We start from the raw sequence: 21,491 nt of genomic DNA on the forward strand, positions 1-21,491 counted from the left end.
CCTACAGTTCTCCAAGTGCCTCTTGGCATTTCTCCCCCCACACTACTCTCTCCGGGAGAGCACAACCTGGCCAGGGTCTTACCAACTTTTTCATCAGGTCTGATCCATGGCTATATCCCCTGAAACTGAGAGCCCACCAAACCTGAAACAGACATTCTAAAATCCTAGCCCAAGAGCCTTATTCTTTAGCAAACTGTGTGGGCATGTTGGTGGGAGGCTGCGGAGGGAAAAGCTCTCCAGGACTGCGCACAGCAGGCTCACACATTTAGCGATCAGATCTTCAGTCATCAACCCAGCCTGCTCTTGAGATTTTGGAGTTCAAGTTTCTATTGAGCTACGCATTCACATCTCTACAATTTTAGTGTCTGAGAGTCCTGTCATCAAGAAAAAAAAACCGCCCTCCTCTTACTACGAATTTTAATCCTTCATTGGAAAAACATATGCTGTACTGGCTCTGTCCAACTGAGCAGATGTTTCTGGAAAACCCAAAATGGCAATTAAAACAACCATGGAAATGCTCAAGTATGAAACTTCCCTTATTCAATATATGTGCTCTTCTTGGTAGGGAAAACCATTCACTGCAGTGGGGAAGCTCTTTGAGATAGATGAACCTGGGTTTTTAATCCAGATTCTAGTTGAGAGACCTTGGGAAGAGTACTTAACCTCCAAGATCTTCTGTCTCTTCGTCTGTGAAATGCCATCACCTAGATTGTATACTGGAGCCATGCAAAATAAAGAGATGAGGGGTGTGCAATGACCAAACGAAAGAAAGCTTCCTTACCCTCCTTTCCCCAAATCAGGCAGATACCACTTCACGCAAGATCATTTTTTTTTTTTTTTAAACGATTAGGGTTGTGGATTGAATTGTGTCCCAATAATGTGCATGTTGAAGTTCTAAACCCCACTGTGACTGTATTTGGAGACAGGGTCTACAATTGTAGGAAGAAATTATGGTTAAATGAGGTCACTAGGCTGTAGTCCTGATCCAACAGGATTAGTGTCCTCCTCAGCAGAGATGCCAGAAAGCTCTTTGGTGAAGCAGAGATAAGTCACCATCTACCCCTAAGCAATCTGTGATACATATATTGGGGAAAATACCTAATGGGCACTCCTCATTCCAAATATGGCAAAAGAAGGCTAGAAACAGATCAGGGCCTTCTATGCCAGTGCTTCTCAGACTTTAATGTATATATAAATAACCCACGGATCTCATCAAAATGTAGATTCTGATCCAGAGGTCTGGGGCGAGGCTGGAGAATCTCTTTCTAACAAGCTCCCACGTGATCCTGACCCTGCCGGTCTGTGGGCCACACTCTTGGGTAGCAAAGTTCTTAGAATGCAATGTTACTTCCCCACCAAAAATGTGCTGTCATTCACTCATCAAGACACCAACCATCAAATGCTGTGTCAAGTGCTGAAGATAAATAAAACAGGGTCTCTGCGCTTAAGAAGGAGTCCATCGTCTAGTTAAGTCCCTAGGTTTCTCTGAATTCCACAAATCAAGGGCAATGTCGAATACAAAAAGAAACCCCTTAAAGACAAACCCTAATGGCAGAGCCAGCGGAGTAAGAGCACTTAATGCGCTATGCTTGCGGCAACAGTAATGCTCAGATGAATACCTCAGTCAAGGACTCAACAGATAATTCAAGCTATGAAGAAAATCACACATTCCTGAGAACAGACTGGGTGACGGCCAAAATCGGGTGTCAGTGTAGCTTCAAAGCCAATAAAACCCATGGACATGGAGCCATGTCGACACATCAGCTCTGCGTCTCCTACTTAGTACAGTGAGCCTCATCTTTAAGACTCATTAGCATTAGTAAGAGCCAGGGCATAAACAAGCAGAAGTACGGAAACACAGCAGACCAGAAAGCGGTGCTTCATGAGAGAAGCAGCTAGGTGGTTTGGAACATACCGAATGTTAGTGCTGAATGAGAGGGTCCTCTTAACACAATCCAAACCCCTTAGGTGAGGAGGAAAGGAAAACCCAGAGCAGTTAACACAGTGGTTCTCACCTGGGGTGAGGTCTGCACTCCCAGGAGACATCTGGAGACAGTGGAGACATTTTTGGTTGTTAGAACTGACGGAGAGCTATTGGTATCTACTGGGTAGAGATGAGGGATGCTGCTAAAAATCCTCCAGTGCACAGGACAGCCCACCACAACCAAGACTCATCTGTCCCAAAAATGTTAATCGTGCTGAGGTTAAGAAACCCCGAGTGAAGCAATCTGCCCAAGGTCAAAGAATGAGTATCATACCATACCATGGATTAGATTGGAGCTGTCCAACATTGTGCAGCAACAGAAAGGTTCTAAGACCTCTACTGCCCATTATGGTAGCCACAGCCACACGTGGCTACCGAACATTTGAAATATGGGTAACTGGATTGGAAATTTTTATTTTATCTTTAGTAACTTCTGTGTAAAAAACCACGCAGGGCCAGTGGCTATCCCACTGGCAGGACTACCATCTATGTGTTCTGACTCCCAGTCTGGCATTCTTTCAAGTTTCACAGCTTGATTCTCTCTGCTCTTCTGAAATCATCCACCCCCCTGACTTTATCACAAAGATTTGACTGGGGGAAAAAAAATACAAATGTAAACAAATAGCAGAAAATCTTAAGGAAACATTCCTAGTTTAACACCTTGTTTTGTACATTGGGGAATAAAGGAAGATGTCAGATCATGGTTACACATACGTGTAGTAAGACTGTAGAAGTAAGAAAGGTCAAATTACTCCTTCCAGGGGCGCCTGGGTGGCTCAGTGGGTTAAGGCCTCTGCCTTTGGCTCAGGTCCTGGTCCCAGGGTCCTGGGATCGAGTCCCACATCGGGCTCTCTGCTCAGCAGGGAGCCTGCTTCCTCCTCTCTCTCTGCCTGCCTTTCTGCCTACTTGTGATCTTTGTCTGTCAAATAAATAAATAAAATCTTTTAAAAAAAATTACTCCTTCCACCTGCAGGAAAGGGTGATATGGCAAAGATATAATGAACAGTCCTTTGAGTTTTGAGATTTCGGACCTGATTTCTCCACTTGGTCACCCAACAGTCCCTTTCACTTCTCAGAAGCTGGGTAAGAAATGAGGCAGGTCAACATCATTAGCATATGCTCATGCTTCTCACCTCCATCCCATCACAGAGACCCCTCTCTGATTTGCAGGTTTTGATGGAGTCCACACGCAAGACGAGCCGTGTGCCAGGCACAGTGCTATAGCACTACACATATGCTTTGTCGCTTTACCCGCATGGCAATCCTCTGGGGGCACCAGGCGGTTAGAGAACTTGGCCCAAGTCATACAGCCCGTCAAAAGCAAAGCTAGGACTCCTAATCTCCTGCACTGCGCTAAGGGCCTAAAGCTGGCTGGAAAGGCGTGAAGAGTCCCCCCGCAAGGAGCAGGAGCCCTGCACAGCCAGGGCGGGGTCCTGGCTCTGCTCCCCACGCCCAAACCCGTGTGCCGGCGGCTTACTTCTCGATCTCCAGCGCTGCCACCTTCCGCTTTTCGTAGAGCTTGTCATTGAGGGCGCGCACGATGTTGGGCGTGAGCGGCGCGAAGTCTTTCTCGGGGTTCATGGTGGCAGCTCCGGGCCCTCCCCGGAGCCCCGCGACTCCTCAGCCCGCGGCTGCCCGGGCGGCGCCGGGGCCGGGGGAGTCTGCGGCTCCGCGCTGCCTCCGGCGCCGGCTCATGGACCACGCCGCCTTGGGCCTGCCTGTCTCGCTCCGCCGCCTCGCGCCGTCTCGGAACCCCGGGTTTGGACCCCGCCCCCGCACACCTGTTCCAGGCCGCCTAACGGCTCACGCGACCCGCTCCCGCCCGGCACCGGCAGCGCTCAAGGGGCAGCGGCCATGTTACACGGATCATGTGACTCTGCAGCCGCTTCCGCCTTCCGCTTCGAGGTCCGTCCCCTCGCCAGCCACGCCCCCGCACGCAGGCTGCAGGTGGGTTGTCCACGCCCCCATAAGGATCCGCCTCCTCCCCTCACGCCCGCGCGTGACTCCAGATCGTGCGCGCGGGGCGCGTGGCCCGGGCACTCAAGTGCCTGCATGTGGTTGGCAAGACGCGTGTTGGGCTTCTGTGTACGTTTAGGAGCAGGGAGGGTTTCATGGAGCCTGACGCACGCTGCTTAGCTTGCTAAATACTCAGTGAACGCACTCGTTCATTTACTGTTTAGTCGCCAGTTTCGCATGTGGCAGTGTTTCCCCAATTGGAGTAATTCCGTCGTTAGTTTCGCCATATTCTAGCCACTTGTACTATAAAAATATATTTTTCTCAAACCAACTTACTTTCGAAAATCTTAAATTCTTACTTTAGTCTTAGGTCGTAAAACCATGGCTGTGAATAGTTAGGTATGTTTTTAAAACATGAAAATAAATTCTCAATTAAAAACAGTACTACCTACTACCTAAAAATCCCAGGTACCAACATTGGCTGTCACCCCACCATTTGGGACTCAGGAGAGTGCGTTTATTGTGCTTGGATACCTTAGAGGGTTGGGGTTTTTGTTTTTATGTGGCAAAATCTTTAAAAGCACTGTATGGATGTATTGTGGCTAATAGGGAGAGGCATCAGACAGAGTTCCTTATTGTAAGCTTCCATAGTGGACAGGGATCTTAGGACAAGGGCTAGACCACAGTGGAGCCCAGAGAGTATTAAATATGAGCATAATACACGACAGTACTTTTTCTTTTTTCTTTTTTTAAAGATTTTTATTTATTTGACAGACAGATCACAAGTAGGCAGAGAGGCAGGCAGAGAGAGAGAGAGGAGGAGGAGGCAGGCTCCCTGCTGAGCAGAGAGCCTGATGTGAGGCTTGATCCCAGGACCCTGGGATCATGACCTGAGCCGAAGGCAGAGGCTTTAACCACTGAGCCACCCAGGTGCCCCAACGGTACTTTTTCTAATGAGTGAAAAGTATGCATGTGAATCTGATAACGAAGTTGAAAATAGACTCTTATCCTCAATCCATAGATCAGAATCTATGGGACACAAGTGAGGGGAATTCCAGTATGGCCCCCAAAATTTCCACCCCTTTGGGTACATACCCTGTATAATCCCCTCCCCTTGAGTGTGAACAAGACTTGTAAATACGGTGGACTGTCACTCTAACAATTACGTTATATAGCAGAAGGGAATTTGTAGATGTAATTAAAGTCCCTAATCAGTTGACTTTAGTTAATAAAAAAGGGAGATTATCCTGGGTGGGTCCAACCTAATCAGATGAGGCCTTAAAAGTAGTCAGGAGGCATTTGAAGCAGGAGAGAGATTCTCCTGCTGACCTTGAAGAGTGAACAGTAACAAAAGTGAACCCTCCATGATGGGCCACATGTCAAAGACCTTAGAATGGCTGCTAGTTGCCAGAAAGTGGTCTCCTGAGGGTTGTCCAGTGGCAAGAAAATGGGGACTTCAAGTATATGGCTGCAAGGAAGTGAATTTTGTCAACACAAGAGAACTCAGAAGTGGTTCTTTTCCTCGTTGAGTTTTCCAGATGCAGCTGGCTGGCATCTTGATTTCAGCCTGTGAGACTCTGAGCCAAGAACCCAGTTGAGTCCATTCTGGACTTCTGACCCATGGACACTGCAAGATAAGAAATTTGTGTTGTTTTAAGCTGCTGCTTTTGTGGGAATCTGTTATGCAGCCATAGAAACAAGTACAAAAAGCTAACCCAAAATTCAGTAAGTCATGGAGGAATTGTTTCTAGAAAAATCTGTGAAAAAAGTGCTTTCCCTTACCAGTCGGGGTTTCACAGCTTTGAAAACCTTTGCCAGCACAATCCAATGAATGGAGGGAGGTGGACCACCAGTCTGAAACCACTCCAAATTTTGATTTGTCTCCAGAAAAAATGTTTTGCTTCATAGTTTTCTCCTCTTACCTTGACACCAGGTGGCACTGATAAGGACATTTCCAAATGTCTTCACAAAGTTTATGTCTAGGATTTTTGATGATGGCTGATGCAAAACAATGAAAAAAATTTAAAGCAATGGGAATGATATGGATCTATTTCTCCAGTGAGTATTCACATCCACTGGACCTGTATCTAATATATATAATATTTCACCTGTTTCTTTTGCTGTTAGGTTTGGCTTTTTCTTAAAGGTGAATTGAGTTTCCCGAGGGTCATAGAGAGATACAGTTTTTAATAATTGAAACAGTAATGTTTTGACCAGAAGGAACTCTTTTCTCCTGATATCACATTGTGGAGTAGGTTGCTAAGAAACCAGTTTTTTTATTCAAAGCTCAAACTAATGCTTTGTTCTACCTTTAGTTTAGAAATTCCTGGTGGGGGGAGGGTGCTTTCTTTTCTCTCATTCCATTACCTTGGAAAATGCCAACTAATATTTATGTATTCCTGGACCGGCTGGGGCAATGAGAAGAAAGCCCAAGACCACCCTTGCTTTCTCATGTGCTCACTCCTCTAACCCTGGTGGCCAGCTCTGGCCAGGCTGGCCACATCAGACACTTCTAGGCTAGCAGGTCTGCTTTGCTGAGAATGGATCTTTTTCAAGGTAATTTCTATTGGCTTGTATCAGAATGTTCATTTTCACCAAGCTTCTCCCCCCAGCACTCTCTTGAGGTCCTTTGCCATTCCAGGTTTGCCAAAATGAAGCAGTTCTGTTTCTGTCTTTTTTGAGGCAGAGAAAGTATGAGCAGGACCTCCAGGGAAGAGATGTATCACATCTCAAGTCTTCCTGGAGAGGTGTCCCTGCTAGGGCAGGGTGTGAGCTGAGCTTTGGTCCAGGAGGCTGTGGGCTCTGGACTGAGTGGTTTGGGAGCTGGAGGAGGGCTGAGGTAGGGAAATTGCCCCTGGCCAGCTGGCACCACTTGGCTGGTGGTGACACTGGGAAGTGGCCATTGTCTGTAGCAGCCAGTGTCTAGGGTTCTGGTGCTGTGGCTTCTGGAAAGGCTCAACTTCCATAGTTGCCTTTAAGGCAGCCGCTCTCAGCCGCGGGGTACGCATCATCTCCTAGAGATGCCTTAAAAGGCACATGCTGATGCAGGAGGTCTGGGGAAGCCTGAGAGGCTGCATCCCTAGCACATTCCCAGGTGATGGTGGAGCAAGGTGGCTCCGGCTGCACAGCTGTGCTGGGCAGGGCGCTCCTCAGACCAGGACCCTTGGCCTCATGGGGAACCTGGCAGAAACGCCAATTCTCAAGCCCACTAAAGCTACTAAATCAGACCCTGTGGGATGGGACCCAACAGCCTGTAGGTTAGCAAGCCCTCTGGGTGATTTTGATAGATAACACAATTTGAAAAGCCTTGGTTTCGTCAGACTCTGGGCGTTTGCTAGTAGTAATGCGGGCTCCTTGATCTCCGCATCCTCTCAGATGGCTGCTCGGTGCGATCTTTGCTCATTTAAGCATCTGGAAAATCTGTCATCTAGTGTTTGTCTTTATCCCATTAGCAGCATCTTTGGTAGTTCTGCAGACCAGCTATTACATGTAGCTTTGCAAATACTTTAGCTGAGCGCAAGGTCTACTGGGCTGAGGGTTGGCGGGGAGGTACAGAAGGGTTAGAAGAATCTCCCTCCATTAAAAACAAAAATAAAATAAAAACCACACCACCCAAAGCAATAAGGGCGTCTTAAAACACAGGTTGCTGGGCCACACCCCTGGAGTTTCTGACTCTGCAGGTCTGGGTGTGCCCTGAGTATGCACATTTTTGATACATTCTAGGGGATGCTGTCACTGCCCGGCCAGGGACCATTTTTCAGAACCGCTGGTTTGCAGCACTGGTCATCTCCTTTCGTGCTTTCTCCGTGTCTGGGCAGGTAGGCTATAGGGGATGTGGAGGGGGTGAGGTGGAGGCAGGGGACCCTCAGGCATGAGTGCAGAAGCAAATCCACTCCAGGGCCAGTCCACAATCATTTATTTCATCAGGTGGTGCCAACAGGTAAGTGGTCCTATTATTATTATTATTTTAAGTGGTCCTACTAATACATGTTTCAGGACCCAGGGCCAGAGCTTGGGCTAAGGCAGATGTCCCATGCCCCCTTGGAGGTGGAGCACTTAGGAAAGGCACTTAGACCTCACCCCGCACATACAAAATGGCTTCAGTTTAACCATTAGCAGACGGCGGTGTGGTTCTCCTTTGGAAGTAGATTCCTGACTCCATTGCAGCATTAATGGCCAGGTGGGCATAAGATCTGTAGCACAGGTTCTCTATGCCGCTCTACAAGTTTGGAAGAGAAAAGGATGCCCCCATTGCTCCCCAGACCAATTAAATCAGAACATGGGCTGGAAGGGTCTGGAGCAGAATTGGCCGATTCAGACCTATAGGTGGGCCGGGGATCGCTATGCTACAGACTGACTGCTAGGCACAGGGCCCGGCTTGGGAGTGGGGGACTGCGGGCTCCGCGTTTCTCCAGGACCTGGTCTTCAGCAAGAACTTTCTATGGGGAACAGGTATGGGATTCTGAGATGGAGGGAGCATCCTGGCCCCTGGCCCTACAATAATGAGCAGGTGTTATCTGTTGTCATTTTGAAAATAGTGTCTTATTTGGCTTTTATGACAGAATAAAATATCATGTCAAGAGAGTTCTGTGTAAGGGCTTTTTAAGCCATTACGAATTTTTAAAAGGCACTGTGGGGGCCCAATGTCATGCGCTAAGTCTATCTGATAAGAGGTCACGTGTGTGAGATCTGTGTCTTATTAAAACTGGAGATTATTCCTTGAGTGTTGGAAGATATGACTAGAAACCAAATTCAGGGACTTGCTCTTAAAAAGTACAATGTAGTTTTTTTTCTTTCTTTTTGTAGTTACCATGTGTAATACGAAATATATCTGTATATATTTCAGGTATATATTTGGGGTGCATATAATATGGAAATAAGTGCCCTTATATTTGAAGGAGGAGATAAAACAGTAGCTGTAGAATTCTGGCTATTTTCTCTGTTCTTTGCCAGGTATTTGAAGGCTGGGGAGATGGCTTTCCACTGATGCAACTGACCTCAGTTACCACTAAGGGGTGATCCCCTTCAGGTAATAAACCCATTTAACCCCTGCTTCATTGCCTTCAGAAGGAGGACAAGTCACAATGAGCTTGCTGGTGATGGGTGTTTTGCTGCCCGATGGGTTTCCTTCAAAGGAGACGGTGATATTGTTGATCTTCTTGGGCCGCACGGAGTCTACGGCACGAACAGAGAAGGCTGGGTTCTCCACAATGAAGGAGAAAGTGACCGTATGATAGAAAATGTTCTTGAAGGGGATGACTATGTTGTACCCGGCTCGGATCAGGAAGGGACCCTGGGGCTTCGGGAGCAGAGCCACTCCGAAGAGGGGGATGATATACTCCCCGCCTATAATCGATGACAGCGTCAGGATGCCCTTGGTCTCGCCCAGGTGGCTGGGCTCAAAATAGACTTCCACACTGACTTCGGTGCCTCCTTGAGCCCCTGGGGCTGCGTTAATGATCTTTTCCGTGTGGAAGTCTTGACAGTCAGTCTGAAAGAGGAAGAAATGCACTTGGTTCGCACAGGAGCCCAGAGGACACATGGGTGGCTTGGGCCCACCTGCCTGCCTGCTCTTGGACATCAAGTAACCAATGTTTGTGCGAGGCTGAGCAGGTCATTAAAAGTTGTGCCCTTGGGTGCCTGGGTGGCTCAGTGGGTTAAAGCCTCTGCCTTCGGCTCAGGTCATGGTCTCAGGGTCCTGGGATCGAGCCCCGCATCGGGCTCTCTGCTCAGCAGGAACCTGCTTCCCTCTGTCTGTCTGCCTGCCTCTCTGCCTACTTGTGATCTCTCTCTCTCTCTCTCTGTTAAGTAAATAAATAAAATCTTTAAAAAAAAGTTATGCCCTTGTAAGTCCCTTGGAGAATAGATAATACTAATTATTACCCATTTTATTACAAAGAAATCAAGGCTAAGACATGTTAAGTGACTTGCCCAGAGACACCAAGCTGGGTTATGGCAGTGTGGCCTCTGCTGGGGCTATTCCCCACCCCCATTTTGTTCTTCTTTTCTCCTACACCCATGACAGGCAGAACACTCTGGATCCTCATGGATGTTCTCGTCTGTTAGTTTTGAGCAGAAGTGAAAGGGGTCACTTCCACTCCAAGGCACTCAAATGTCACTGCTCAGGACCCCTTGGGATCTTTTCAGCCCTCTGGTACTATGACTTGTGACATCTGAGCTGGTGGTGGTCCTTCAGCCTGGATCCCCAATGGCTGTGATGAGCAGAGCCCCTGCTGACCCTCACTGGATAGATAGCACAAATGAGGGACAAACCTCTGCTGTTTTAAGCCACTGAGATATTGGGGCTGTTTGTTACTATGGCATAACCTAGCTTCTCCTGACTGGTATGATGGACCGAGAGCCCATGCCTCCTGACTGTAGCCATGGAACCCAGGGCACAAGGTGTACCTCGTAGCTCCCCTTGTTGCCAGGTATGGTCTTATGCTGTTTTGTTCAAGAGGATGTGAGTGGAAGGGATATAGATAACTCCCTGCCATCCCCCCTGGGGCTGGCTGGAATGCAGACATCAGGGTAAGCCGTCTTGGTCCCTGTGGACCAAACAACTCTCAACAGAGGGAAGAGCGTCAGGACCGAAGTCTGGACGCCCGATGTCATGGAGCTGCTGTTTCAGCCTAAACTGCTCATGTTCACACTGTTATCTCAGAGAAGAATAACTTTTACTTTGTTGTTATTTGGGGTTTCTGTTTCAGTGGTTAAAACTGGATTCCAACTTACGTAATAGGTAACATACATAAGCATTTACTATGAGCCAGGCTCTATGCAGACCGTTTCACAGGCATCCTTTAAAAGCTTCAGAGCAATCCTGTGAGGTTGGGGTTTTATTACCATTTCTAGAAGAGTTTCGAGAGCTTTAGTAAAGTATCTGAGGAGTAAGTGGCGAAGCCAGGGTTCAAATCCAAGGCTGTTGGATTTCACAGCCTATACTTGTGACCACTAAGCACTACTGTCTCTTCTAGTGACCACCGTCATGCTGTGGGAAGCATAGCTCCCACCCCTCACCCCATCCCAGCTTGTTAAGGTAGAGTCTGTAAGGAAGAACCCAGGCCTGATAGTGTTTGTTTCTAGCTGGGAGTTTTCAGGCTAGATGAAAACCCTGACTCCCTCTGCACCCCCTGTATCCTCCTCCTATTATTTTTAAGCTCAGACTTCTGGCCAGGGGAGGGAAGAGGGTCGGATAGTGGCTGCTCACCCTGCAGTAGTATTCGGTCTTCTGCCGGGTGTAATTGATGAACTTGGCAAAGATGCTCTGACCACTGCCAAGAATGGCCTGGAAGTGGATGGGCTTTTCAGGCAGTGCTGGCGTGGCCTTCAGACTGAGCTCATACAGGTAGTAGCCCAAATCACTGTTGTGCAGTGTTAGTCTCCCAAACGTTTCTCCAGCTCTCAGCGGCTGGAATTCAAATGTGAATGTGCCCTGCAAGAGAAGACAGAGGCTCCTATAAGGCCGAGAGTCCAACGCATACCTTCCCACACAGGACCTCAGAGTAGGTTGGTGGGTAAAATGGTGCTTCACAGCAAATGCTCACACTGATCTCGAGCCCGGGGAATCTCTGTCCAAATAGCCCTTTTTCTCCTTTGTATTCTTTCTAGCTTTCCCTAGAAATACCTAGGGGTATTTATATATCTGGAATCTCTTTGCGTCTAACAAGTATTAGATCGTCTCTTGAGAGCACACACGTATGGTAATGGCAGTGAGTTTTACCAGCAGGAGGGCTGAAGGTCAGCAGCTCCTTCTTTGCTCTTAGCCAATCTCAGGACAGCTTCCTGGGTTCCACCTTCTTTTGGGCCAGATTTTCTCTTCCTCCTTCTACTATCACCCATGGCAAAACAAAACCAGGACCAAAGAGTATGGCTTATAATAACAAAATAAGGGAAACAACTCAAATGAGTTAGCAGTAAGAACTCGGCTAAATAAATCATAGTTTATCCACGTTGGTGGAAAAGTATGTAGCCATTAGAAAGGAAGAGGCAGAGCTATAAACATTGCCATGAAAGGTGGTGGTGTTGATACTGTAAGTCAAAGGAAGGACATTCCATAAATGTATATAAAGCATGTGCCTATTTTTGTGAAGAAGAATATGTCTATGCAGGTACAGAAAAGAGACAGCAAGGATGTGTATCAGATTGTTACCAGTAGTTATCTTAGGCTGAAGGAAATGGGGTTTAGGGACTTTGATTTTCTCTTCCATATACTTTTGTGTAGTTAAAATCTTGTATTTATTCTGAGGTGGTATTTTTTCTTTTTTAAAAAAGAACTAGTTCTTCTCATTGATGAATAGAATAAAAAGAGGGTATCATTAAAGTTGTTGTAGCTGTTGAACCGAAAAGAATACAGTATACAAATTTAGATGATTTTACCACAATTTAAAAAATTAGATGAGAACGGACAAATGCATGAAAGATGTAACTTACAAATCCAGACTCAAGTAGATAAAGAAAACCTACGTATTTTTGTAACCATTAAAGAGATTTAAGCAATAGTAAAAAAAGATTTCCCTTAACAAAATTCCAGGATCGTAAAGATTTACTTGTAAGTTCTATTAGACAATCTAAGTATTCCACAAATTCACCCAAAGAAGAGAAAAAGAGGGAACCCAGTTCAGAGAGCATGGTTTTGAGACCAAAACCCGACAAGGCTAATAGAAAAGTGGATGCCATTCTCTGCTCCCCCAAACATACATACAAAGTGCCCAATAAAAATGTTACCCAAACTGAATCCAGCAATATATAAAGAAGATAATGTTCTGTGACAAAGATGGATTTATTCCATGAATGAAAAATTGGTTTAACATTAGAAAAACCAGTCAGTTGCCACACTGACATTAAAAGGAGAAAAAAGAGAAGAGTCAAACATCTCGATACAGTAAAGGCATTTGATAAAACTCTATATCCATTTATGGAGTTAAAAAAAAGTTATTAGAAAATTAGGAAGAGGGGGGAACATCCTTAATTTGATAAAGGGTATTTATAAGAAATCCAAAATAAACACAATAAATGGTGAAACTTTGAAAGTTTGCCCTTCAAGATTGGGAACAAGGCAAAGATGCTGTTTATTGCCTTTCTAGTCAACATTGTTCTGCATGTTCTGGGTGGCCCTCTAAGGCATGAAAAGGAAATTAAAGGAAGAAGTTTATAATGGAAGAAACAAAATTGTATTTACACACAGATGACAGGATTATACATGCAGAAAACTTAAAAATCTATAATTGAAATTATTATTATTGATAAGTGAATTATTTAAGGTGGTTGGTTATAAAGCCAGTATACAAAAAGTTAAAAATAGACCTACCCTGTGTTCTAGCAATTGCACTACTGGGTATTTACCCAAAGAATACAAAACCACTAATTCAAAGGGATATGTTCACCCTGATGTTTATTGTTTTTTTTTTTATTTTTTTTAAGATTTTATTTATTTATTTGACAGAGAGAAAGATCACAAGCAGGCAGAGAGGCAGGCAGAGAGAGAGGAGGAAGCAGGTTCCCCACTGAGCAGAGAGCCCGACGCGGGGCTCGATCCCAGAACCCTGAGATCACGACCCGAGCCGAAGGCAGCGGCTTAACCCACTGAGCCACCCAGGTGCCCCCACCCTGATGTTTATTGAAGAATGATTTACAACAGCCAAATATCGAAGCAACCAAACTGTCCACTGATTGATGAATAGATAAAGAAGAGGTGGAATATAGACCACCAATGGAATATTACTCAGCTATCAAAAAGAATGGACGCTTGCCATTTCCAATGACATGGATGGATCTAGAGAGTATAATGCTAAGCAAAACAACTCAGCCAAAGAAAGACAAATGCCATATGATTTCATGCATAGGTGGAATTTAAGAAAACAAATGAGGAAAGGGAAAAAAAAGACACATCAAGAAAGAGAATCTGAAGGTTACGAGAGGGGAGGTGGATAGTGTGATGGGAGAAAGAGGTGGTGGGGATGAGGGAGAGCACTCGTGGTGAGGAGCACGAGGGGACGTTATGGAAGTGTGCAATCCCTATATCGGACACCTGAAACCAATATAACGCTGTGTGTTAACTAACTGAAATTAAAATTAAAACTTTAAAAGCCAAAAAATAAAGGCAAAGTCAATACCCCAAAATCATGAATACTGTTATATACTTGCAACAATAGAAAATGAAATTTTGAAAAGGTTTTACAACAGTATCAAGATAAACAAAACCTAGAAATAAATCTAACAAAAGATGAATAAGGCTTCTACACAGAAAACTAAAAAAATCTATTATTGAGGAAATTAAATAAGAGGACTTAAATAAATGGAGACGTGCTCATGGATTGGAAATCTCGAGAGCATAAAGACTGGAATACTCTGTGACAGATATCCTCCAGAATAGCCCCCAGTGAGTCCTGCCTCCTGCCACTCACACTCTTGAGTCATCCGCTCCCATGTTGGACCAGGGCTGGTCCATGTGACCCCCAGTACACAGCAGAGAGATGGCATATCACTTCTGAGATTAAGAGGAGAAGAGTGGTTTCTGTCTTGGGGATGATCTTCTCCTTTGCTCTCTCAGCTTCTCTTAGGTCCCTCGCTCTGGGGGAAGCAAGTTGTCATGTTGAAAGCAGCTCTGGGGAGAAGTGTACACGGTGAGGAACTGAAGCCTTGAGCCAACAGCCAGCAAGGAACGGAGACCTTTCCAACAACCACATGAGTGAGTCTGGAAGCAGGTTACCCAGCCCCAGTCAAGCCTTTTAGGTAACAACGGACTCCAACCTCATGAAGGATCCTCAACCCAAACCACCCAGCTAAGCTGCTGCTCTTGGATTCCTGAGCCTCAGAAACGGGGTAGTAATAAACGCTTGTGGTTTCAAGTTGCTAATTTTTAGGGCAACTTATTATGGACCAACCGGTAGCTAATACATTCTAAAAATAATCCAATCAAAATCCTAACAGGTTATTTAATGTTTTTGGAGGAATGGGACAAGCTGATTAAAAAAAAATTATTTATTTATCTGACAGACAGAGATCACATGTAGGCAGAGAGACAGGTGGAGAAGGGGCGGGGAAGCAGGCTTCCAGCTGAGTAGAGAGCCCCATGTGGGGCTCGATCCCAGGACCCTGGGATTATGACCTGAGCCAAAGGCAGAGGCTTACCACACTGAGCCACCCAAGCTTGAGGTGCCCCAAGCTGATTTATATGGACATGCAAAGGGCCAAGAATGGCCAAGATATGCTTGAAGAACAGGAATATAAGAGATGATCAAGTCTTAATATAACACTATCAGAAGGACAGTATGTTTTTAATTTAGTAATGTAGCTTCAAATTACATAGAACAAAAACATGACAGAACTACAAGGACAACAACAACAAAAAAGGACTACGAGGACAAATGGACAAATCCCCATCACAGTGGTGACTTTAACATACTCTCTTAAATCTGACCAAACAAGTAGACTAAAGTATCAGAGAATTAACAGCAAAATGGCAAACACATATTTTTTAAAAAATATATGCAGTTTTTTTTTTTTTTTAAAGATCATCTATTGAGCCGTAAGGCAAGTCTAAACAAATTCTAGAGGACTGAAACAATGTGGAAGATATTGCCTGACCACAAAATTATTTGAAAAACAACATGTAGAAAAATCCCCACATTTGGAAATGAAGAAACACTTACTAATAACCCATGAGTCAAAAAAGAAGTATTCATAATAATGTAAGTTAGAACATTTTTGAACTTAATGATAAAAAATGCTGCATAAAAAATTTGTACACTGCAGGGGGGGCTTCTATTCTAAATGTGTGTATGGAAAAATAAAGAGGACTAGAAGTAAATGCACTAAGCACCAAGCATTCAGCTTGGAAATGAGATAAAGCACCAGTAACACAGGAAGCAGAAAGAAGGAAATGATTAAAAGCCGAAATCAAGCAACTTAGAAAACAAACGTACAATAAAGAGTACAAATAAAACCAAAAGATGTCTTTTTGAATATAAGATAGAAGACTGAGGGACCTCTAACAAAACAGAGCAAGAAATAGAAAGCACAATAACCAATATTAGAAATGAGAAAAGAACATCATTTAGAAGAGGTGGTAAGAGGATATTAACAATGTTGTGTCAATATTTTGAGAATACGGATCAAATAGCATGCTCCTGTTACTGATTCAGGAAGAACCAGAAAATTTAAACAGTTGAATAGCTCATTTGAGGAACCAAGTCAGGAGCAGACAGTCTTCCCCAAAAGAAATCACCAGGGCTCAGTGGCTTCATCTGTGAGTTGAGGAAGACCTAACTTCAATCTTTCATAAATTCTTTCATGGGATCGAGACAGCAGGGAAATCCCCGACTCTTCTTCTATCGCTAGCAGAAAGGATGCTCAAATTGGGCAAGAAGACAAGAAAGGAAAACTGGTCCATTCTCACTCAAGAGCAAGGAGGCAGATCTCCCACACAGGCTGTTACCCAACTGAGGTCAATCTGCTTGTAAAAAGGTAAATTAAGATCACAAGGCGCTATTAGTTTATCCCAGGTTTTATCAGGTTGGTAAGCCTTTAAAAATGTGACAGTGCTGAAAGTTTGTCAAACCTCATTACTGACCAGAGGTTACCTCCTGGTTAGCAGTTACAAGCCTACACCCCCTACAACCCTGTGATTCTCCTGCTAGGTGCACACTGTGGACAGACACACGCCATGTACAGCAGGAAGGCACTTGTGTGGTGAGGTCTGTGGCAGCATTTTTAATGATGGCCCAATGCTAAAACCAACACACGTGTCTGGCCGCAGTAGAAAGGATATCTAAATTGTGGTATGGTCATGTGATGGAATATTATACAGCGATGGGGGTGAGTGAACCTCAGCTGTGTGCGTCAACGTGACGGCCGTCATGACATAAGACGTTAACAGCAAAAACCATAAAATGTTAAAGAGTGTTTATAGTATGATTTCTTTTTTTTAAAAAAAGATTTTATTTATTTGACAGACAGAGATCACAAGTAGGCATAGAGGCAGGCAGAGAGAGAGCATGGGGAGTGGAGGGGGGGGAGCAGGCTCCCTGCCGAGCAGAGAGCCCGATGCGGGGCTCAATCTCAGGACCCTGGGATCATGACCTGAGCTGAAGGCAGACGCTTTAACCCACTGAGCCACACAGGCACCCTGTACAATTTCTTTTGTGCGAAGTTCAAAAATGGCAAATCTAAGCCATACGGCTTAAAAGCAAGAAATTTATAAAATGAGGACAGTGATAACTTTTAGGAGCGAGGGACAGTACTGTGAGTGGAGACAGAGGTTTCCGGGTGGTGGCTATTTTTTACGTCGTGGACTGGGTATTGGCTATACAGATATTTCTTCTTAAACATGTTTTAATATATATATGTGCATATGTTACACATATATATTAAGTATATATGTGTGTGTTATACATTCCTGCATAGATTTTTTTATAATTCATGATGAAAAATATAAAGACAAAATGAAGGGCCTGGTGACTCTCTGAAGAACAAAACAGATTTTGGGTTCTGAAGGGGAAGGAAGAACTGGAGTGGGCACAGGGACTAAGCTCAAGTTGGAGAAATAGAAGGAATTTAAAAAAAATTATTATTATTTTTTAAGATTTTATTTATTTGATAGACAGAGATTACAAGTAGGCAAGAGAGGCAGGCAGGGAGAGAGAGGAGGAAGCAGGCTCTGTGCGGAGCAGAGAGCCCGATGCGGGGCTCGATCCTAGGACCCTGGCATCATGACCTGAGCCGAAAGCAGAGGCTTTAACCCACTGAGCCACCCAGGCTCCCCAATAGAAGGGATTTTGAAGGAATCTGGACAGTGAGAGTTTGGAGCCCTAGACTGAAGAGTCCAAAGAAAGTTCCTCAGAATTCCAGGCCGCGTGTTCCCAGGTGGGCGCAGGCTTCCTGTGCCTCCCTCCTGCGGGGATCTGCGTATGAGCAAGTGTGTGTGTGAACGGTGCACATGCTGGTCACGCCATAAAGTTACGTCCCTTGCTTTCCCTTTCACCACACCCATTCTACATTACCTTTGTAATTAGCAAACACCAAAAATAGTTGTAATTCGAACAAATCAGACAAGCATAGGACAGAGGCGAGTCTTGGTAGTTAGTAAGTTCCTTTTACATGTGTGAACCAAAGTGCTCACGTGCCCGTGTTTATGTGAGGACTCGGGCAGAAGGGGGAAAGGGAGATCAGGAGTGGGGCTGAGGGACCGTCCCCTGCCTTCCCAACCACTGTCAGGGTGGGCCCAGCCTCAAGGATGCCACCCCCCACAGGCAGGTATCGGGGGCCCCTGGAAGCTGGCCGGCACCGTACCTCGGAGTTGGCAGGCACCACAAACTGAGAGGGCAGGCTGATGTCAGGCACCCTGCATTCCGTGGAGAAGGTCACCAAATAGGGCAGGGGGTTCTCCACCTTGATGGAGGCTGACGTGCTCTGCCGGACGGGGCTCGTCATCTCGATGGTTTTGATGACGCCTGAAGGGATGACCCTGAAACTCACCAGGTAGTGTAAGAACTCACTGGTCACTTCGTTTCGGAAGATCACCTGGGTTCACAGGGAGAGGGGGAGGCATCAGGGCAGGGGAGTGGTGAGTGGAGGGGCTCCTGCTGTCTCAAGGAGCTCTGTCTCTCTGCTAGCGTGGCCTGGGGACATGAAGCAGGTCCCGGGCTGACACCCGCACTCCTACACGGTCTGCACCCCCACCAGCCAGCCTTTCTCCTGCAGGGTTCTGCTCTGGCTCCTCCCAGGTGAGAGCTGATGGAACAGCCCGGGTTTGCTGAGAAGAGGCCAGAGCAGCACTGTCTAGTGCTGAAGGTGAAGGTGTCCGGGGGGACCGCTGGCTGACCCCGGAAAACAAGCAAGCCCTCAAGAGGTAGTGGGCTTCCCTCCTCTGCTAGTTGCTGCTGGAACCCACAGAAATATCAATAATGGTAATGACAGCATCTAACATTTAGTGAACGATTCCTGTGTGCTAGGCCCTAGAAGTACTTGTTTCATGTACACAACTTGTAGGCAGCATTATTATTCCCCTTGCTGTTTCCCATCTTTCTTTTGTTTTTGTTTGGTTTTGTTATAGTTGTTTTTTCCCCCAGGAAACTGAAGTTCAGCAAGGTTAAGTATCAAGGTTAAGTATCCTGCCAAGTATCCCATGCGGAGAGAAGTGTCAGAGCCAGATCTGAACAAGGTTGACGAGACTCCAGAGCCTACCCTTGTGACCGCAGAACATTGTCTCCTCACCCCTGTGGCAGACACGACAAGCTTCTGGTGCCAGTAAACCCAGATTTCTATTGGTATCATTTTCCCTTAGATTGAAGAGTCCTTATTAGTGTGTTGTCCAGTGATGCAAGTCTGCTGGCAATAAATTCTCTTATGTCCTTTTATCTGAAAAGATCTCCATTTTAAAGGATATTTTCAGTGAATGGAGAATTTTTGGTTGATAGCATTCAGCATTTTGCAGATGGTTTCCATTATATCTGAAGAGAAGTCAGTGGTCATTTTTATTATTGTCTCCCATATGCAAGACTTTTTAAAAAAAGATTGTTTATTTATTTATTTGACAGGGATCACAAGTAGGCAGAGAGAGAGAGGAGGAAGCAGGCTCTGTGGTGAGCAGAGAGGCTGATGCAGGGCTCAATCCCAGGACCCTGGGATCATGACCTGAGCCAAAGGCAGAGGCTTTAACCCACTGAGCCACCCAGGCACTCCTGTAACAGATTTTTAAATATCTGTTTGTTTTATCTTTTTCTCTTTATCTTTGGTTCTCAGCAGTTTTACTATGATGTGCACAGACATGATTCTCTCATATATCATGGTTTTCTTTATGTTTTTCCGGCTTGTGGTTTGCCAAGTTTCTTGGATCTGTAAATATATCTATTTTTAAAATCATAGCAGGGAAGTTTCACAAAATTTTTTTCAAATAGTTTTCTTTCTTTTTTTGTGTGTGGTATGGTAGTCACGATGCAATACATCATTAGTATTTGATGTAGTGCATTCCATGATTCATTGCATATAACGCCCAGTGCTCCATGCAATCCATGCCCTCCTTAATACCCATCACTGGGCTCACCCATCCCCTCCCCCACCCCCAAACCCTCAGTTTGTTTCTTAGAGTCCACAGTCTCTCATAGTCCTGCCCTATTCTCACTCTCTTCTCATTACTCATGTATTAGAAAATTGTATATTTTCTCACAGGTTCCCAAGGCACTGGTTCCTTTTATTCAATCTTCTATCTTTTTAAAAAAAATTAATTTTTTTATAAACATATAATGTATTTTTAGCCCCAGGGGTACAGTCTGTGAATTGCCAGCTTTACACACTTCACAGCACTCACCACAGCACATACGCCCCGCCAATGTCCATAACCCCACCACCCTCTCCCGACCCCCTCCACCAAGCAACGCTCAGTTTGTTCTGCGAGATTTAGAGTCTCTTATGATTTGTCACCCTCTCGATCATTTATTCTTTTCATTTATTCTTTTCCTAACCCCCAACCCCCCCATGTTGCATCTCCACTTCTTCATATGATATCATATGATAGTTGTCTCTCTCCACTTGACTTATTTCGCTAAGCATGATATCCTCTAGTTCCATCCACATCCTCGCAAATGGCAAATCTTTTATCTTTTTATTCAATCTACTATTAAGCACATCCAGTGAAACTTCATTTTGGTTTATTGTAGTTTTCAATTCTAGAATATCCATTTGGTTCTTTTTTTATAGTTTCCATTTCTCTGCTGAGATTCCTTACCTGTCCATATTTAATTATTTAAAATATTTTCTTTTAGTTCTAAACATGTTTATAATAGCTCTGAGGTCTTTGTTTGTTAAATCCAGCATCTCACCCATCTTGGAGTTCATTTTCATTGACTGTATTTTTCTTGACTATGAGTCACATTTCCCTGCTTCATCACAAGTCTAGTAATTTCTGCTGATGCACTGGATGTTGCTGGTCATCATTGTAGAGATTCTCGATTCTGTTATAGTCCTTGAAAGAGTGTTGATTTTATTCTAGGAGGCAGTTCAATCATTGACTTATTGACCTATCACCTTAAAGTTGTGTAGCTTTTGTTAGAGCAGATGTATGGGAAGCTCAAAGTGTTTCTCAAGACCTTCCAACTTTGTGGAAGACCTTCCAAATTTTATCCTCCCTGATCTTGTAGGTGCTTAGTTTTAGGCTTTTTAAGGATCTAAAAGGACTTATCCTAAGGGCATGGTCCTTTCTTTTGGCCTTTCTGGTATTTCAACTGGATTCTTAGGATGTTGGTGAGATGTTCATGCAACCTCTTCACTCTGGCCGAGCTAAACCTCCAAAGTACCCCAGCACTGATTACTGCATCTTTGTTCGTTTATCAGCTCTTTTGGAAGCTGTTCTCTGATGAATCCCATGTAGTCTCATCTTGTGCATGTGCAGGACAACTCTCAGCCAAAGACTTTGAGGGGGGCTTCCAGACAGATTGCGGTCTCCCTCCCCTCCCACCCCCAGACTCTGCCCCTCCATGCATTACTCCCTCCACTCCTCTCCCACCCTGTAGAGAACAGCTATTTCAACCATATCAAACTCTGATTTCTGCAT

At 45.0% G+C, this 21,491-nt stretch overlaps 2 protein-coding genes across 7 annotated transcripts in view; both read right to left on the bottom strand.

Moving 5' to 3' along the window:
- VAC14 (VAC14 component of PIKFYVE complex) overlaps positions 1-3,900 on the bottom strand; it is a 98,991-nt gene extending 95,091 nt beyond the window's left edge. The window contains exon 1 of the mRNA XM_082712221.1: positions 3,462-3,900. Coding sequence (XP_082568347.1) covers positions 3,462-3,565 — 104 coding nt within the window. The 5' untranslated portion in view covers positions 3,566-3,900. The remainder of the gene's footprint in view (positions 1-3,461) is intronic.
- A 3,939-nt stretch (positions 3,901-7,839) lies between these two features.
- HYDIN (HYDIN axonemal central pair apparatus protein) overlaps positions 7,840-21,491 on the bottom strand; it is a 381,505-nt gene continuing 367,853 nt past the window's right edge. For all 6 annotated transcript variants that reach the window (XM_082712191.1, XM_082712193.1, XM_082712188.1 and 3 more), the window contains 3 exons: positions 18,233-18,463; positions 11,151-11,375; positions 7,840-9,431 (listed from right to left, as the gene is read on the bottom strand). In XM_082712191.1, the coding sequence (XP_082568317.1) occupies positions 8,949-9,431; positions 11,151-11,375; positions 18,233-18,463 (939 nt within the window). In that variant the 3' untranslated portion in view covers positions 7,840-8,948. The remainder of the gene's footprint in view (positions 9,432-11,150; positions 11,376-18,232; positions 18,464-21,491) is intronic.

Source organism: Mustela nivalis (assembly GCF_964662115.1).
Source record: "Mustela nivalis genome assembly, chromosome: 18".
Lineage (NCBI taxonomy): Eukaryota > Metazoa > Chordata > Mammalia > Carnivora > Mustelidae > Mustela > Mustela nivalis.